At 34.3% G+C, this 18795-nt stretch overlaps 1 protein-coding gene across 1 annotated transcript in view; it reads right to left on the bottom strand.

Annotated features, from left to right (window-relative positions):
• The window catches only part of LRRIQ1 (leucine rich repeats and IQ motif containing 1), a 115870-nt gene that overhangs the window by 81833 nt on the left and 15242 nt on the right, over positions 1 to 18795 (bottom strand). Inside the window, exons 11-15 of the mRNA XM_019472969.1 lie at positions 15641 to 15834; positions 14722 to 14849; positions 8251 to 8324; positions 7659 to 7752; positions 3399 to 3575 (exon numbers count right to left, since the gene is read on the bottom strand). Coding sequence (XP_019328514.1) covers positions 3399 to 3575; positions 7659 to 7752; positions 8251 to 8324; positions 14722 to 14849; positions 15641 to 15834 — 667 coding nt within the window. The remainder of the gene's footprint in view (positions 1 to 3398; positions 3576 to 7658; positions 7753 to 8250; positions 8325 to 14721; positions 14850 to 15640; positions 15835 to 18795) is intronic.

The following is an 18795-nucleotide window of genomic DNA, read 5'->3' on the forward strand; positions in this document are numbered from 1 at the left end:
TTTTGTACAGAATTTCCTACTGCAATTGCATCTGCAATGACTGCCAGGTTATTCAAAAAGCATCATTTTGTCAGAATGAGACAGTAAAAATTATATGGAAAAGTCAGCAGAACAAACCTTTCAGAGGCAGAAGGGACAGTGGACAAACAAGCCTGTTCTAATCAGCAATGGCAGTTTTCTCCTGGCCATTGCAGCTAAATCATAAATAATATTCCACCCCTTTGTGTGCTAGTTTGTGTGCTAGTTAAAATTTTGCTTAATGTCATGTTTTTCCCTTTGTGACTCTACTGTGATTTTCATAATTCTGATACATGGAATATTCAAATAGTACACTCCAATTTTAACTGAGCTTTTGTTTGTAATAGTGTGGTAAAATCTAATTTGTCTTTGGGGAAACTTCTATAAGCATCATTACTGATGTTCAACTGCAGGTTACAAAAGTCCCTTACAAACACATGAAAGAGGTCACTGTTTACATATTCTCTCCTGCAATACCATTTATGAAATTCCTGTCACTTTCACTGTATTATACATACAGTATTTATAAAGTTCAAGTTCCACTACCCAGACATCTGCATATCTGATGACTGAAAGCAAATTACTGCAGCCAAGGTGTCGTTTTATTTTTTATATGATTACTCACTACAAGACATCTACAGATTATGTGACAGAAAGCATTTATTAGAATAGAGAAATTTAATTTTAAAATGTTTCATTCTTAAGCATGGCAAGAACAGTGATGTTTCAGGCAGAAACAGCACAGACAATTTAATTGGGCAGCAGTGGTGAATGAAACACGGATTAGGGAAGCAAGCAGTGATTACTTTTGGCAGCTTACATGCTTGAGGTCGCACCTACAGGGGCTCATAACTTAGCAAGATGTGAAACAGACAGAAGTTTGCTCTATTGTTGGCCTGTTCTTTAGCAACGTCACATTAATTCAGTCAAAGTATTGCAGTATGTACATATAATAGCTATGCTGTTAAGGCTTACATACAAACAAGTTGTTTAGAGTTCCTTTTATGAATTGCAGTTTTCAAGACGGTTTTCAAATCATCCATAAATTGTATTTTAGTCAAAATAAAACATAGAGGGCTTTAACACACAAGAAATTAATTTTAAGACTAAATTTGATGCAAGATGCTTCAACCACGTCAAAATTACCAATCTAAAAGATTGTGAATGAATTCTCAAAATCTTAAAGAACCCACAACGCTCCCTCTCCACCTCCCCTCGCCCAAACCATACATTCAGGAAAGAAGAGATGTTTACATAATTTCTTCTTCCCACTATGTTCTTCTCAAACATCTGCAAGCTCTTTCAAACAAAACTTACACAGAATCATAGAAAAATTCTCAATTGAAGGAACCTCAGGAGGTCTCTAGTGCAACCTCCTGCTTCAAAGCTGGGTTAGCTCTGAGATCAGATCAGGTTGCTCACAGCTTTATCCAGTCAGGTCTTGAAAACCTCCAAGAACGGAGACTGCACAACCTCTCTGGGCAACCTGTTGCAATTTACTACTGTCCTAACAGTGAAAAGGTTTTTCCTTATTTCCAGTTGTACTGGGTCTGGCTGGGATGGAGTTAATTCTCATTATAGCTGCCTGTGTGGTGCTGTGTTTTAGATTTGTGACTGAAACTGTTTTGATAAAACACTAATGTTTTGCTGAACAGTGCTTGGACAGAGTCAAGGCCTTCTCTGTCCCACTCAGCAAGTAGGCTGGGAGTGCGCAGGAGGCTGGGAAGGGACACATCCAAGACAGCTGACCTGAACTGACCAAAATCATATTCCGTGCCATATAACATCATGCTCAGCAATAAAACCTGGGGGGGAGACTTTCCAAGGTAGCCATTGCTCAGAGAATGGTTGGGCATCAGTCTGCTGGTGGGAGGTGGTGAGTGATTGCTTTGCAGTACTCGGTTGCCTTTTTTTTTTTTTCCCCCCACTCCCTTCTCCTCTTTCCTTTACTTATTAAACTGTCTTTATCTTGATCCACGGGTTTTTCTTGCTTCTGGTTCTTCTGATTCTCCCTCCCAAACTGCTGGTGGGGACAGTAGTGAGCAAGCAGCTGGTGGGTGCTTAGTTACTGGCTGGAATCAACCTACCACACCAGTCTGAACCTCTCTTGTTTCAGCTTAGGTCCTTGTTGCTCATCCTCCTGTCATGCACCACTGCAAACAGCCTGGCTCTGTCTTCTTGAGCATGTGCTTGAACCCCCTGACCATCTTCGGGGCCACGCACCAAACCTGTTCCAGTTTATGTCTTTTATGTATTGGTGACCCAAAATACGGGGCACAGTATTCTAGATGCAAGCTAATAAGGGCTGAAGAGAAGGAAATAATAACTTCTCTCAACCTACTGGCTATGTTCCTGTAGATACAGCCCAGGATGTTTTTAACTTTCTTTGCTACCAGGGCACGCTGCTGGCTCACCTTCAGTTTCTTATCTACCCAGATATACAGGCTTACATGTAAATGCAAAACAGCTAGATGCTGAAAAAAATGCGGGTACTTTTCCTGAACCAACAAAGTACACAAGGAGAAGTTCAGACTAAAGCATTGTCAAACATCACATGCTTCACCCGCTCTGGGATAATGTTCAGTACCTGGCAGGATCAAGGAAACTATCTTTCCAAATATCAGCAGACAAGGTGGATATTAAAAGGACTACAAGGATATTGTGAACCTGCTAGGAAATGAAAAGGAACTAAGAAAGAATAAAACATGCAGTATTACCAAGTGTGAAAACATGAGAAGTTTGAGCTATTTAGCTATTGCAAAGCAATGAAAAGATAGCAGGTATAAATGATAAATTACGACCTTCAGTGTCTAAGCTGAAGTCACTGGACAACTAACCATGGTAATAATCATAAAGGTAGTAAGTATGACAAAATCAAAGACCTGTAAACAGAGCCATCTGATCCACTACTTTAAGAGAAAAGAGGTCAAATCTTTTGCAATCATTTAGAAAGTGAATAATACAGACATGGAAAACAAATGCAGGAAAAAAATAGAGCATATTGCACCACTAGCCAAACTAGGTTTGATTAAGCTAAAGCTGGAAATCATGTTAATATGATTACACCACTTTCAGGATTTAAGCTACTATTCCTGCATACCACTGTAATATATTGTGTGTATGAATTCATTCAACTACTACTAACTGAAGGTTTTGAATCACCTGTCTTCTCAAACTTATACAAGGAAAAGTCAAGGCCCACATATTTTAATATCTGTCTGAAATACACTTTGCAATGAAGTCAATGATTCTAATCTCTTTCTTAATATAACACATTTCCAGGCAAAAGGCTAAGTAAAATTCACAAGACACCAAGAACTACACTAACAATACATGAAAACGTATTTCTGAATACAATTTATATTCACATAAATACATACCCCAGTTCAGCAGCCTTTTTTTTCAGCAGAGCATTTTCTTCAATTTGAACTTGACAAAGTTCCAGAAAAGTTCTTGATTCTGATCCTTTGATTCTTTCAGTTGTGGGTAAAATATGATAGTTTAAGATCTCACCATCAAGAAACTGTAAACTAGGAAGGACCTTACACAAGGAAGGCCTGAGAAAAGAAAAAGTCATAATTAGTTTTATGAAAAACTCTTGATGCTAAAACTCCCGTTTTATTGATACCATCATATAACAAGACAGAACATGATGATAGTTCTCTAAGTATTTGTATATATTTGTCCTTACTTCATATGTTAATATATTAACTAAAACTTTATTCTTAATAAACCACAGAACTTAGCAAGATTTCTTAATACTTTGTTGTTATAAAGACCACTGCTGAAATATTGACCCCAGGGAGGTCAATGGCAACATTCTCAATTCACTAGAGCTAGCATTTTACCTACTTAAACAATAACAGGAAAATTTGACACACTTGTGCATAGGCATCTGTAATGCATTTGATTAGTAGGCAACACAGCAAACTAAGTCATAGGATTAAGATATGGCACTGATTTTGTGACAGTGATGTGACACATTGAAAAGTTTAGATTTAAAAACTGCGCAAAATACTAAACTTTGTCAGTCTTACTCCCTTCACCATTTACATATACCACATAAAGCAATACGATATTCAGTATGACTGACAGGAAAAAAATCCACTTTTGAAATACTGAATTTGGGTGAGTGAAAGAGATGACAGTAGAGATGACATTTCCTTGCTATGAAAAGGACAGTTTGGGCCACTGATGTAAGAAAAAATATGTATGAGAAACTTATCTACTGATTTAAAAAACCAGTATCATCAGTGCTCACTCTTTTAGGTTATTGTGAAATATAATCTAGTACTGCAACCTTGTTTCACATATTTCTTATACCAGACCAAATTTGTTGAAAGTTTCAAGACTGCAAAATTATTTAAATCAATACATCAACATTCAAGACTTTCATTAAGTTAGTTTTAAGTAACACTTAAGAACTCTTGAAAGAATACTTATTGTAGGCTGTAAGTCCCCTTACTATTAAAAAATATAATACTGTTTTCAAAATTTTAGAACTCCCTGATTATTCCCTGTGAAGTTAAAGGACTATTACTCCGCTCAGACAATATACACTAACTTTAAAAACAGAGAAAGTTTCTATGACTGAGTTAGAATATTCCAAAATGTAGCTCAATAGAATAGAATATTAGTTTTTTGCAAATATAAAACTTTCCTTCTCTACTGCCCATTAATGCAAGAATAACACTGTCTGAAATACATTTGGAATAAAACGATGGATTTAGATAGACAGTCCCTGAACACATACAGAGAAATTACCAAAGCTGATGTTGAATAGTGATACATCAAAAAAGTGCCATATCAAAGTTGATTGATGCTGGAAGTATTGTGTCTTAGAGCTATGGGATCTCAACACTAGTTTTTCCAGCTGGGTTTCTCCTGGTGAAGGGCTGAGTCAATATTTCATTTAGTGAAAACTTCCTGGTGAATATTCTGTCACTTAAGAGGCTCTATTAATCATTACAGCATTGAAACACATTCCCCTAGGAGTGCTCAGACTGATCCCAGGGTTTAATTTTTAAAAAACAATATCTTACTACTTCACTTTTGTTGGTGTTATCGCTGGCTGGACATGAAAGTACAAAACCGATTGGGAAATTTTACAACTAATTCCTTTGTTGGTATCAAGGGGTTATGTAAAGTTCACTGGAACATATTGCCTGAAGTTATGGTCAATGCTGTATTCAGCAAATCCATATTTTATAGTATCCCATACTTTAAATTCTTTAGACAAATTAATCTCTTGTCTAATCATAAAAGCTCTATTGGGTCAAGCAATCTAAAGTGTCAGTTCTTACAGTTAAATTGGAATTCAGAAAGCTTTTCCCCTCCAAGTTACAAGTGAAATAGCAGTTAGTTCTGTAAAATAGTGGGAATTAAAACAATGCGAATGGGAATTTAAAATATTGTCACAGTCACTGAATTTTATTCACAAAATTACCTGCAGGAGCCATGGGAGTGCAAATAAGTCCATTCGTTAAAAAACAAACAAACCAACCGAGAATGTATTTGTAAAGCTGTCTTTCAAACTACTCAAACATTTCCAACTAAAAGTTTCAAATAGCTTTTTTTCCACTGGAATACTAATCAGAAATTTGTACAAAAATCTTCTAACTGAAGATATACTTGTAAGGGTGGTTTTGTTCTTGTTTTTTCTCTTAATACAACACATACTCCAAAACACACATCCCCCAAACTTTGCTGCTGTTATACTAGGCAATCTAATACAGCAAATGTGAACATAATTTATCTGAACACATTCTTGTGTAACATTGCAGTGTAAAGCCCCACCTTTAACTGACTTGAAATTATACAAGGAACAATTCTGGTCATTCTTCAAAATTGCTAAGCTTAAAAAAAAATCATATTTTTCTAATAAAAAAATCTCAGTCACCTGTTTTAATTACATCCAAAATGAAAGTCCAACTGTTGTGTCTCATTTAACTTCCTCAGACATTTTATTATGTCAACACTTTCCTAAGTAAATGCTTGATTTCCTCAGCTGCAAGAATTGGTAATGATTTAAATTCTTACTTATTAAATGCTTCTTTGTACATTTAATGGAATTATAGTAAGAGTTCACTAAAAGACACTGTACCATTTCAACACATGTATTCTAGAACGTCACCTAAAAATCTAAAATTGCATTTCCAACTTGTCATTCTGCTCTTGGAGGCCTGTAGACTAGAAAGTATTAATTCTAAGGAAGATGAAAGAACACTTCACATTAAATTAACAGCACTACTGTACTTCTGTTGAGCAATTCTCTCAGAGAGCTTTAAGTCTTGATGGCATTGGCCCACGTATGGGCTTTCAGACCACAGAATTCTCAAGAAACCAAGAGACTTCTACTAAAATACAAAAAAATATAAAAAAACTATCCATGTACAATTTTATTCGTATGGATTACGAATACAATCCTATCTCAACTACTCATTTCAGGGATTCTGGTGACTGCATCTATCTCATTTCATATGTCAAGTTTCCATTCCACCCTATCCAGTTTTTCTATATACACATATAATAGTCTCTAGGACCAGCTCTTTAATTTTTTTCAGATTATTATTTCAGCATTATGCATCACTGGAGGGCAAAGAATAGCATTATTTTTACATCTGTGTCTCTTTCATAATCATAAGAGCTATTAATTTTTGGTGTAAAGATAAGGAATTCTCAGAACAAGAAAAAAGTCTAAGCTTCAACTACAAAGGAAAAATCAACCATTCATTCCGACTTTCCTCTTCTAAATTTTTTTCCTTAAAAGATGCTAAGCCAAGGATTCCTTGATACATTTATTATAGACACCACCCTTTCGCTAGCTATGTGCAGTGTGAACCTGTCACACCAGCGAGACTGTTAAGCAGTGAATGGATGAAGTGATGGGAGGGAGTAAATAAGGAAAAAAAAAAAAGACAGCAAAGCAGAAAGAGAAACACTCTAAGAAGCTATGTGACATACAGTCAGAAACTGATGGTTCTGAGAAGGGCAAGTAAGCAGTGTAAGAACATTAATAATCAGAGAAAAAACAAAGGTTTTAAACAGTGCAGATGAAAGAGAAGGAGAAAAAGCCTGAGTGGATGGTCATGTCTGTGTAAAAGTTTTAATGAAATGTAAAATAGGGTAATAAAGTTCAGACAAAGCCTCAGTCAGAAAGTTAAAGTTACCAAAGGTGGTAAACTTGTCAGTAAAGAGGAATGACCAGAATTCAAGCTGAAAAAAAAGGTATTTTGATCCATGGACAAAGAAGCAGTTACAAATAAACAGCACAAAGAAGGCCTATATCATCTTTATAATTTCTGCATTTGTCTAAAGAAATTGTCATAAAGTAAAACACTTATTTAGGATAACAGTTAAATAGCATAGAGAGACCACTGTCGAGTTTTAGCACAAACTGCTTCTTATTAAGGTTCCAAGTGCTAGGTCAAACATCAAGATTTTTGTTTAAACAAAACTACAAACTGGAATTCTTAGAAAATAAAGATCACAGAATTGAATTTTATTTGTCATTTTCATATGATTCTCTTCCAATTTGTCGTAGTGTTCATACCTCATTTGTACTATTTAACTAATGTCCGTACACCAAGTTTTTGGCTGATTTTGATTTTTTGATTTAGCAAATCAATTTATTTTCTTACCTCCAATTCCTTTCTTGGAGAAGAGGATTTCCACTGAGTGACAACTCCCTTAGTTTATGACAGCCACTGAACCATGTAATGACACCTTTAAGGTCTGTATTGTAGTAGGAAAGAAAATTAAATATAAATTTGAATGCAGAACCACATTTTTTTCCATAAAATCTTACATGAAAGTAAAATGTAACAAAATCATGAAGTACTACAAGCAGTTCTGCTACCTATACAGTATAGTTATAATTAATATCTATAACAATTTATGACAGCCACTTAACCATGTAATGACACCTTTAAGGTCTGTATTGTAGTAGGAAAGAAAATTAAATATAAATTTGAATGCAGAACCATATTTTTTTCCATAAAATCTTACATGAAAGTAAAATGTAACAAAATCATGAAGTACTACAAGCAGTTCTGCTACCTATACAGTATAGTTATAATTAATATCTATAACATCTATGTTTGGAAAATATTTATATGTTTTCTGTATAAATGTCTCTTATAAATAAATGGGAACAATCAAATTCAAATAAGTTTATAATTTAATTAAGAAGTTCTTGTTTGGATGGGGTTTTATGTTTTTTATACAACTTACCTGACAAGCAGTTATTTTTAATATCAAGCATTTCCAAAGAAACAAATGAATTTAAAGGCACAAGCTCAGTTAATCTAAGAACAAAACAGAAGAGGGTTTTTTTCAATTAAATAAAACAGCAGTTCATAAACAGAAAGGCACCAGAATCTTTTATAGTTATGACAATTTACTTACATAAGAAAATACTCATTTAGCTATCCAAGGTGCTAGAACTAATTACTGAAATTTTAACTTGAAAGCATTTCTTAGTCTTCTCAGTAGCTCAGTTTTTAACATTTACTCATTAATGTTTTGTTTTATCTGGTAAATATTTCATTCTGTTTCTTGCATGTAGTGCTGAGGGTCTGAAGTCTTGTAAAATTTACACAACTCAATTGGCTTTTCTTTAGGCACCATAACTAGAATGAAACTAACAGAAGGCCCTGATTCTGGAGAAGAAATAAAATCTGCTTTTCCTCTTCCCTCTTCCTTCACTTCTCATTGCTCAAACTTCTTGTCAGTTTGTTTCTCTTCCCCACTCAGCACATTACTTCCTAGATCCTAAAACTAACATAATCATTGTCACAGTTGTATTTCTTAACAGATCAAGGCTGGACTGTCCTGTAATATATTTTTAGTGCTTCCTCTGTCTTACTACTTCTGTAAGACAGTGTCAAATAGGTGCCTATTACACAGACAGTTATGGAATTGCTATTCTTGCATATCAGAGCTTTTCTTGTGCAATAAAGCAGCAAAGCAGTAGTAAAGCCATGACAAAATTCTTATTTGTAGTATTGAAGAGTAAATGTAAAGAAACTGAGCTGACAATCATCTGTACAAAGGATTTTGGACTGTAAGATATTATCACTACTATTAAAACATTATCATCCAGTGTTATTCAAGTTTCTTTACTTACAAACTTGCACTGGTGCAACTAAGAATGAATGTTGAATGGTTCGGTCAGCTGCCAGGCTATTTCCAAATATTACCTTTCAGATTAAAAAGTTTATTTTATGTTAAATATGAAAGAGGGAGGAAAAATTAAAATCAAGATGCAAAAAAACCCAGTATTCAACTAAAACTAGAATGTTTATGTATAAGCACATACTAAATCAACTATATCTTTTTAAAAAAAATACACGTTTAGGTAACTTGTTTCATCCCTGTAAGGACAAGGCCTAGGCATAACGAGAGAATAGTAACACCAGTGGCAATGTGTGTGGTCACTTTGTGACTGCTAATTTTCATGGAAAGCAGTATTTTCTGAGGGATATAGTGCCTTTGAAAGCTATAAATCAGAATTCTTATGGTCAGAAGCGTGACCATGCAAAAAAACGAAACCCACTCACTCCACAAACTTACAGTTGGTCAGAGCCAAAAATGCCTATTTGTTGCTGAAATGTGTGACTATGTTGTGTTTCCAGCACAGGCATTACAAGTGAAAGACAGAGCTGGATTTAACTCTGGTACACAAATTCTGGACCAAATGTTGGTTGTAGATTCTTTAATCTTATTGAAAATTTGGCCATATGCAAAACAGAAAAAAAAATAATTTCCATGTTCAGTTGACAAGTATTTCTATATGACAATGTAACATTTTAATAGTAAATTCAGAGAAACACATATAAAGCCAATTGAGTATGTGTCACTATACTTCCATTTCCTTCTCAAACCGTATTGTAGTTATCCTGGTTCTAGTCCTATTTAGTTCTATTACCTCCCTGACAGTTTTCCATGGAATCAAATAAATATGAAGAAGTATTAACTCTAAAAAGCATTAAGCCTTATACATAGATCTGTACATAGTACTACAAATATCAGCATTTTAGGTTCTCATGACCAGTCAATAGTACATAAATATATTTAGTATTTGTAACAAAACATCCTCATAGATATTAGTGGCTAACAGTATGGCTGCAAAGACTGAAAATCCATGATTCAGATTATAGATTCACATATTCAGAAATATCCAGGAAAATAAATGTCATACTTTGCACAAGGGACAAAAGATAATGTAGTATTTTTTTATTTATAGTGAGCAAGTTCTCTGGATCTTTATCAGTATATGCTGTGGTGAGTTAGAAATTGTCTACTGGACTATCCTTGCCTGCTGTTGGCATTATGAGAGTTAAAACGTTTCCCCGTCATTCTATAGCTTTCCCTTTACTGACATTCTTTGTTAATTTTTTTCCTAAGAAAATTCAAACCAGAAAGACAAAGGACATTACTGAAAACTTAATACTACTTGACCTTGTCACATTAGCCCTGGGCATAAGAGAGATATAAATTACAAAGAAGACACAAAAGTAAAAGATATTCACAAAAAAGCAAGCTATAGCTTCCTCTTTCTGCTCCCATTTAAGGCTGCAGCAGGACAGGGCACAGATAGCCACAGAAGCTCTATGCCAGAAAACAAGATTTAAGAGACTAGAATAGCTGCAAGTATGCATCAGAGAAAATAAAGATTGCTTTTCTGAACATGAATCGTGGTTACTGCTCAGGATGGTCCAAATCCTGCTGTGCATCTGCTTTTCCCCAGAAAAATTATCATTGATGTTAACGAGAAATTAGCAGGAAGGAGGGCAAAATAATTAAAAACAAATTTATATTAATCTAGATCTTCAAGTAAAGCCCATATATCTTTTTCATTCTTTAAAAATAAAAATATTTTAGTTTGCAATATTCACCATATTTATAAGTAGTAATCAAATATAATGTAGGAAATCTGTCAGTCAGCCACTTGTTTCTTGAATACTCTAGTAGGCAGTACGTCAACCGTATTGCCCATGGTGCCACATACTTAGAGACAAACTTATCACCAGCAAAGAATTACTGAAAGTGATCAAAAAAATCTAGACTGGTAAGGATGGGATGGGGAAAACCACTATACGTAAGTATAGCTTTTTCATGACTGACTTATTTCAACATCCAATAACAATTAGATTTATTATGATGACTCTGGAAAAGTGGTCTAATTCTCAAAACATGATGGCTTGCAATGACAGTGAGTTCAATTCTTACATCTGAGAAATTAGGTTAAAAACATAGATACCATATATATTTAAGTAGGGAGAACAATACATACTAAGAAAGAGTTGAGCTGACTTTTTAGCATTTCTATTATAAGCATTTTAGGAACAGAATGCATCTAGTTGCAGAAACATGGGAGCAACATGTTCACAAAGAACTTGATTCTGGCCAAACCAGTTTCCAAAAAAAAAGGAATTTTTGCAGATGACTGCATTTTTTTAAATATTACATTTTTCTCTACCACACTTAGGTTATCTTAATGAAAAACAAGAGATAGCAAAAAAAGAACTTTGCCATATTAATGCTATATTAAAACAGAAATTTTAAGAGGGATAGATATGTCTATTTTGAAGTTGAAAAAAAAAAAAAAATTAATGGCTACCTGAACAGCAGATTGATTTAGTCTCACTGTAAAACTTTTAAATGAAAAAGACATTAACAAGTAAGCTACATAATTAAGTGGGATTACATGCAATTATAAATACCACATGAACTCTTAACACATATTAAGTATGTATTAATTTTAGTCCCAGGGGCAAGGTTTTTCTCTCCTACACCTAAATCTTTATCCACAACAGAAGAAAAAAGAAAATGTGCCTTTTTTAAACTGAAATAACAGCAGTTGTGTTCTCCAGCTGCTATAAAATAGAGCACAGATCTTCATAGTGCCAATTCTGCAGTAACCAAGTCAAGAGGATAGTCATCATTGGCTTTGGTCAATTGCACATTGACCAAGTATATGCTTTGTATGTGAAAGCCACAATAAAACACTTAATAAAAGCAGTAGTGGTGAAATAGCTGCCATTTTTGTATTTCAGGGAGTTAATCGCTACCTGTTATATTATAATTCCTTGTTGCTAGATTGTAGGTTTAAAACAATTAATTTTTGGAGTTTCACCTTCAGCAATTTCTGGTTTATGATACAGACAAAGCATCTCAGGAATAAAAAAGTCCTGTAAATTAGTGTAAGAATTTTCTTTTCACAGTCCTTCACTTTTAGAAAGAATACAGATTCACAGCATTACCATTATATGGGCTTCCTGCAATCAGTAAAAAGGAAATGGCACTCAGTACACACTTGAAAAAAATTCACAAAATTGCACTAGCTGTAGGATAAAAGTAAAGAAACAGCTTTTCTTTCAACAGCTTACTCCATTACATTCACTGTTTCCATAGAACATCGAGTTACTTAAGCTATAGCACACACATATGGAGCTGCTTATAAGTGTACATAAAGTGAGTGTAACAGAGCAGGCTACTGAAATGCCAGGAATTTTGAGGTTTTTAATATGCATTTAAGGCTATCTTGTCCTGTTTGTCACAAAGATTTGAGATAAGCTATAGATACATCAAGGAAAGAAAGGGAATTGTTTGGGAAGGAGGTGTGTGTGTGTATTTTCAGCACATCCAGTTTGCTGATGCAAAAATATGTGCTTTCTCCCAGTCCAGCAGAAGAAACTCAGTGGACCAAACACTGCATCTCAGCTTGGCCACTGGAAAACAAGAAAAAGCACTACAATGGACATTAAAAACTGTAAGATCATGGGATAGGTGAGTGACATAAGGTACATCTACGTGGCCAATCCAGCACAACCTAGATCCAGAGGCTGCATTCAAGCTATGCCTGAGACTGTGCTCCTAAGTTTGTTCTCTCCCTAGCAGGGACATGAGGTCTTCAAGCAGTTTTGCAAACTTTTTATTACACTCAGCATAGCTACACCTTAATGTTAACAAAAAACAAACTGGAGGAAGAGGAGGAAACTACAAGAAGATGCAGCCACATTACTGCATTTTCCACAAAAAGCTGAACAGGACAAGAAAAAAAAAAGTGAAGAACTGAACTAAATCAATACATGTGATTCAGAATCTAACACTTAACAAACAACGCTCTTGTTAGTCACAGGCAGGAAGCACTTTCTCCAAACTCCAGAAGAATTAAAAGAACAAAAAAACCCTAAAAGCCCAGCAACTTGGAGATTAGATTCTGTAAATATAACTAGGTGTTATATTTACATCCAAGAGTTTACATGCATACTACTTCATTAGAGATAATATGAAAACAATCTGAAAAATTATATTAAAATATAGGTTGTATATAATGAATAATATTAATTTTTCATGAAGGACATTCCTATAATAACAGGAAACAGTCTTACAGATCTTTTCTCCCACAGGATCCCAGCTACAGTTGACTCTGCTGAACTAATTCTCACATAGAATGGGATTCATCTGTTCAAATGTAGACACCTACATGTGAGCTGGTCATTTTGACTCTTAATAGTCAGTGAAGATGAACAGGCACCTGTAGGGTATGATTAATCTCAAAGCAAACGTCTAAAAATGGCAGAGGAATCACATTCTAAAAGCATCTTCTTCTCTTCATTAACAGGAGAGTTAAGTGATTAGTTCGGACCATACATTCTGTATATTGTGTGTAACAGTATATTCTATTTGTTTAGCTGAGATCAATCTTATTCAGAGCGAAATGGTCACAGTATAGAAAAATAATTAATTTATACTAATTTAAGATTCATTTGACTACTAACACATTGGAAGTTATAATTGTTCCTTATTTTTTCAGCAGAATTTAAATTGAGAAAAAGGGGATGGGGAAATAAAAATTTTGACTCCTGAATTATCTGTTCATCCTAACTCTACAGATGTACAGATTAGCTCAGATAATGAAAAGAAAGCTAATTAGAGAGTACTCGAGTGCATGGTCTAGTTTTATGCTGCTGGTCTTGATCCTTCTTTTTTATTTTATACCTTTCAAACTGAAACATAAGAGTGAAAAATTAAAGCAAATATGCTTGTTTTGGAGGGCATTAACATATGCATGTAAAATAAAAACCAACATTCTCATTTGTCTTTTTTAACTCTAGTAGTTGCACTTAGCATAGCCTTGTACTCGAGTGCATGGTCTAGTTTTATGCTGCTGGTCTTGATCCTTCTTTTTTATTTTATACCTTTCAAACTGAAACATAAGAGTGAAAAATTAAAGCAAATATGCTTGTTTTGGAGGGCATTAACATATGCATGTAAAATAAAAACCAACATTCTCATTTGTCTTTTTTAACTCTAGTAGTTGCACTTAGCATAGCCTTCAAAGTCTGTTTTGAATAAGCTAGCTGTGAAATATGAAGTTTGACAGACATTCTCTAGAAACAATCGCTAAAGAATAGAAAAAAAAGAAACACCATGGTTTTAATAATGCCACAATGCTCAAAAATTATTTTCATATAACATCTAATAGAAAAAATTACTTTTCATAGTTAAAGCTGTTTCAAATTTTCTTAGCTAAAGGTAGCCAATGCCATTACTTGTCAAACACATATTTTCAAAGAATATCTGGAAAAGATAGTGATATTTTAACCATACTGAGAATTATACTTTTCAGATAAGTGTTATGTTAGTAAATTCCTCTGTATCAATTTTGTAAATGGAAGAATGTTTCTTGCTTACCTATTTTGAGACAGCAAAATAATCTGCAATAGAGGCAACCAATACAAAGAAAGCATTCTCACAGCAGAAATGCTATTGTCATCCAAATATAGTTCTCTTAGGAGAACATGATTTTCCAGTCTTGGAAGCTAAATATAAAAGAAATGGTTATTTAAAATTAATATAAATTAGAGAAACAACAATGGAATGCTTACCTGATGCTTTTCATAAATCATTACTAAAGACAAGCAAAAAACACATTTTGGATATATGCATCATTTCCTTATTATGTATATAGCAGTTGTCACACATAATTTCTACATATCAGGTGGTAAGTATTTTTAATGTCTTCTACCAAGTCTGAATAGTCAATATACATTACAAAAAAAAAAAAAAAAAAAAAGTCAAGTGCCAAGGAGCCACAGTCTTACTATTTCATTTATGCAGTTATTTGCTGCTTATTGACAATGGTTTTCCTCTCGGATTCACAGGAGAATCATTGTCAGTAAATATGACTAAGCATACAGTTAGCAAACCACTTTCCTATTTCAAATGCTGCAGCACCAACTTCAACTTTTGGAGGATCAGCATACGTCAAATCAGCCTGAACTATTACTTATATGTAACGATAATAATATTTTGTTACATTTTAAACAAAGAATCAGCATCATATAATATAAACTGAAGGCTAGATGTTATAAACAAAGGAGGGAAATATAATTACTGAGGGGCCAATTTTTCAAGGACTTCAGACCAAGAAAATACTTAAACTGCTAGCCATTTGTATCTTTGAAAAATCTCCCTCTAACAGGGGGGAAAAAAGCATACCAAAGAGCATGAAACATCCCACAGCAAACAAAGAGCACATGATCAGCATTCTGAACAATATGAGTCTTAACAAAGATGTATGCACAACAGCCACTGAATGCAAAGCTTTTACCTCCTGGAGGTTATTGCCTTGCAACTTCAGAATTTGAAGTAGTCCACAATTCTCAATGCCTTCAACTTGCGTGAGATGATTAAAAGAGCAGTCTAGGTGAATGAGAGTAGGTGTCTCACAAAGACCTTTTGTGCTGATTAACTGATTATGGTCCACAATTAATTTCTGAAGATTTTTCAATGACTCCAGACCACCTGAAAATTAAAGATTTTAGCTGAATTAAGCCATAATGAAATAACAACCTGTTGGTTTTCAAGTACTAAGAAAACACTGAACTTTCAATATTTTTATATTTTCTATAGTAACAACTAATATTAGTCCTGTATAAGGTTTAAAAATAATTACTGTATTTTGAGCTTATCAAATAGACAATGCATACAGTTCACAAATTTCTGATCCTGTTAACCAAGCAATAATAACAGTTCATAACCCCTTTAGCACTTCTGTTGGAACAGAACATTCTTTTAGTGATAAACTGTACTTACTATGCTTTAAGCACTTTATAACTGCTACTCAGAACCTATGGGCTCTGTGAAATGCTAACAGCCCTCTTAAAATCACCCCTCAGAATGGAAACAGTATTTATGTTTAAAAGTTAATTTTCATTATTTCATTTTTAAAAGGTTTTTTTTAAGTTCTCAGCAAGATGACAACAAATTGCGTTAAAACTTAGGCCAGCACCACTATATTATTTAAGTGCATCTTGTTTAAGGAATTATATTACGAAGTATTTTTAATGAAGAAATTTATCAAGAAAATGTAGTGCCTTTAAGTATAAAGCTATACTTCTATAGCCATTACACTCTCAACAAACTTACTCCTGCCAGCTAGTATAAAGAGCAAGAACGTGTGCGATCTCTACCCCAAAAGGACGCAAAGGAAAAGGTTCCTGTCAGCATCTGTTTCTTTCACAGAACTTTTCCCAAATCATCCTCTTACAACAGCAAAAATCATACTGTCTTTCCAGAGTCTTATACATGCTAGATGTTCTGCAATGCCTTCCTTTCTGGAGCACTGATGCATTTGACTTGCTACAGGTCCAAGCAGTTTTTCTGTACCTCTGTAATAAAACTCCTTTGAAGGGGCACCCTTTACAAAACATATCTACAATAAGGAATTTCTGAATTTACTTTTTTCATGTATTCTTCACAGGATTATTTGAGCTAACACTTTGTCTCATCTTTCATGTAAAACTTCCCAAGTTCCCAAAAGGAAGTTGGGTGAGCTTTACAGAGGTGAATGTCTTTGTGATTATCCTCTGAGAATAAACTGGATTATGAGACCAGAGACCAGTTTGCACCATAGATTATCGAGAATACAGAAGAGAAAGAAAAAAAATAAAATTAATGATAAGGAGAAAACAGAAGTAAAAAATTAAACTACTGCCAAAACTAGCAGTACATTAAAAACAAAAAAAAAAATCAAATATAGGCCTTCGAATCACAGTAATTTAAAAATGGAAAGCATCTAGTGGAAATAACACAATCGCCTGATATTAAAGAGATATCATCCTAAATCGAAAACAAATGTCCCATACTGTAACTTCAAAACTGTGCTTTAGGAAATAAATATAGAAATCTTTAATTATTTTGAAAGAATTTCAAACATGCCCATGACATACTATCCTGACTGCAAGATCCTGGTCTGTATTTTCTTTTATGCTTGGATAAAAATAAAAAAGGAACGAGCACCATCTAGTGGTCTCAAAACAACTTCATTCCAGACAGTGTTTTAACAGCTTCCAAGATTTCCTCACAAGAGCAGGCCTTAAATCTCCACTTTTAATTTATCAGCATAGCAGTACTGGAAACTTTAAAAGCACTGAATTAGTCTGGAGTGGGGCAGAGAGGAGAGACTGCACACACGGAAAGAAAAGGCAAGGAGTTAATACAGGATCTGGAAATTTCCTATTCTGCATGCTGCACAAAGCACCTTTTTTACATCTCCTTCTCCTCATCTGTCTTGTTTAATTAGACCCAATGTCATTTGGAACAGACATGCCAAGGCTACAGACAATGGGATCACAATCTGTTCTGAAACTATCAAACGCAGTCCAACAGAAACATACACAAGACAGAATAATGTAATACAAACAGATGGTATTTTAATGTTTCTTCTGTACACATGCAAAATTAAAAATAAGCATGAAAGTCTTCTGCACATTTCCAGAAGATATTGTCTGTTTTACATATGATGCAACCAGCAACAGCTATAGCAGTATATGGGGAAATGCATTCTGCTGAAAAACGTATCGTTTCAGCAAGATTTGTGGAGAACCTTTATAGAAGTAGCTCAGCAATTTACAAAGTGCAGCAGGACTCTGTTAGCTAGGGACTCTATCTTAGCTACCAATGCAGTTCTGAAGTAACTTCTGTGTCTGACGAAGATGAATGATAAGAGAGGAGTGAAAGCTGACAGTGAACATGAAGATGAAAAAACACATACAAAAAAACCCCCAAAACTGAAAGATGTCTGATAAAAAAAACCCTCTATGTGCTTTCTTAAAAAGAGTAGGTCCAAAGAAGCATTTATGACTATCCACAGTTACGCATTACTATTCTTAGCACTGCCAGGATTTTAGCCAACTAAAATATTGCCAACTGTGGCAATATAGACATCCTACAAAAGCGTATTCTGTGACTTAAGTCAAAATGCTACTTTTTGTGTAAGAAAATTTTTAAGTAAAGCATCCATCTTCAATACAATATACAATTCAAGCAATACAAACATATGCACTGAACTTCAGTGTATTACTGACACAATTACTTAATTCGTGATCATGCATTCTTAAGTGGAAAAGCATAATTGAGACATATTTCTCATACTTCTACTGTTATTTTTAAGGGTTTTCTGGCAACTAATTTTTCCCCTACTGATGCTATATTTCAACGAGAGGAGAAAAAAAGAAAAAAGAAATCATAGTATGCTTGAAGTTGCCTACAATAAGTTATTAAAACAGAAGTATTACAAATGTAAATAAACCTTTCTTCTTAGGAAAAAGCCCACAGCCTTTGTTAAAGCTGAATGAACAGAGAACATTGCACAGTACTGCAGCTTCCAAAATTGCTAAGGGACATCCTGCAAGATTTACAGATGGGAGGGATACAATAACTTCTTAAACCCCATAAATCCATTTTTGTGTATTCTGTGTGACT

The sequence above is a fragment of the Aptenodytes forsteri genome, unplaced genomic scaffold (assembly GCF_000699145.1).
Source record: "Aptenodytes forsteri isolate BGI_AS27 unplaced genomic scaffold, ASM69914v1 Scaffold358, whole genome shotgun sequence".
Lineage (NCBI taxonomy): Eukaryota > Metazoa > Chordata > Aves > Sphenisciformes > Spheniscidae > Aptenodytes > Aptenodytes forsteri.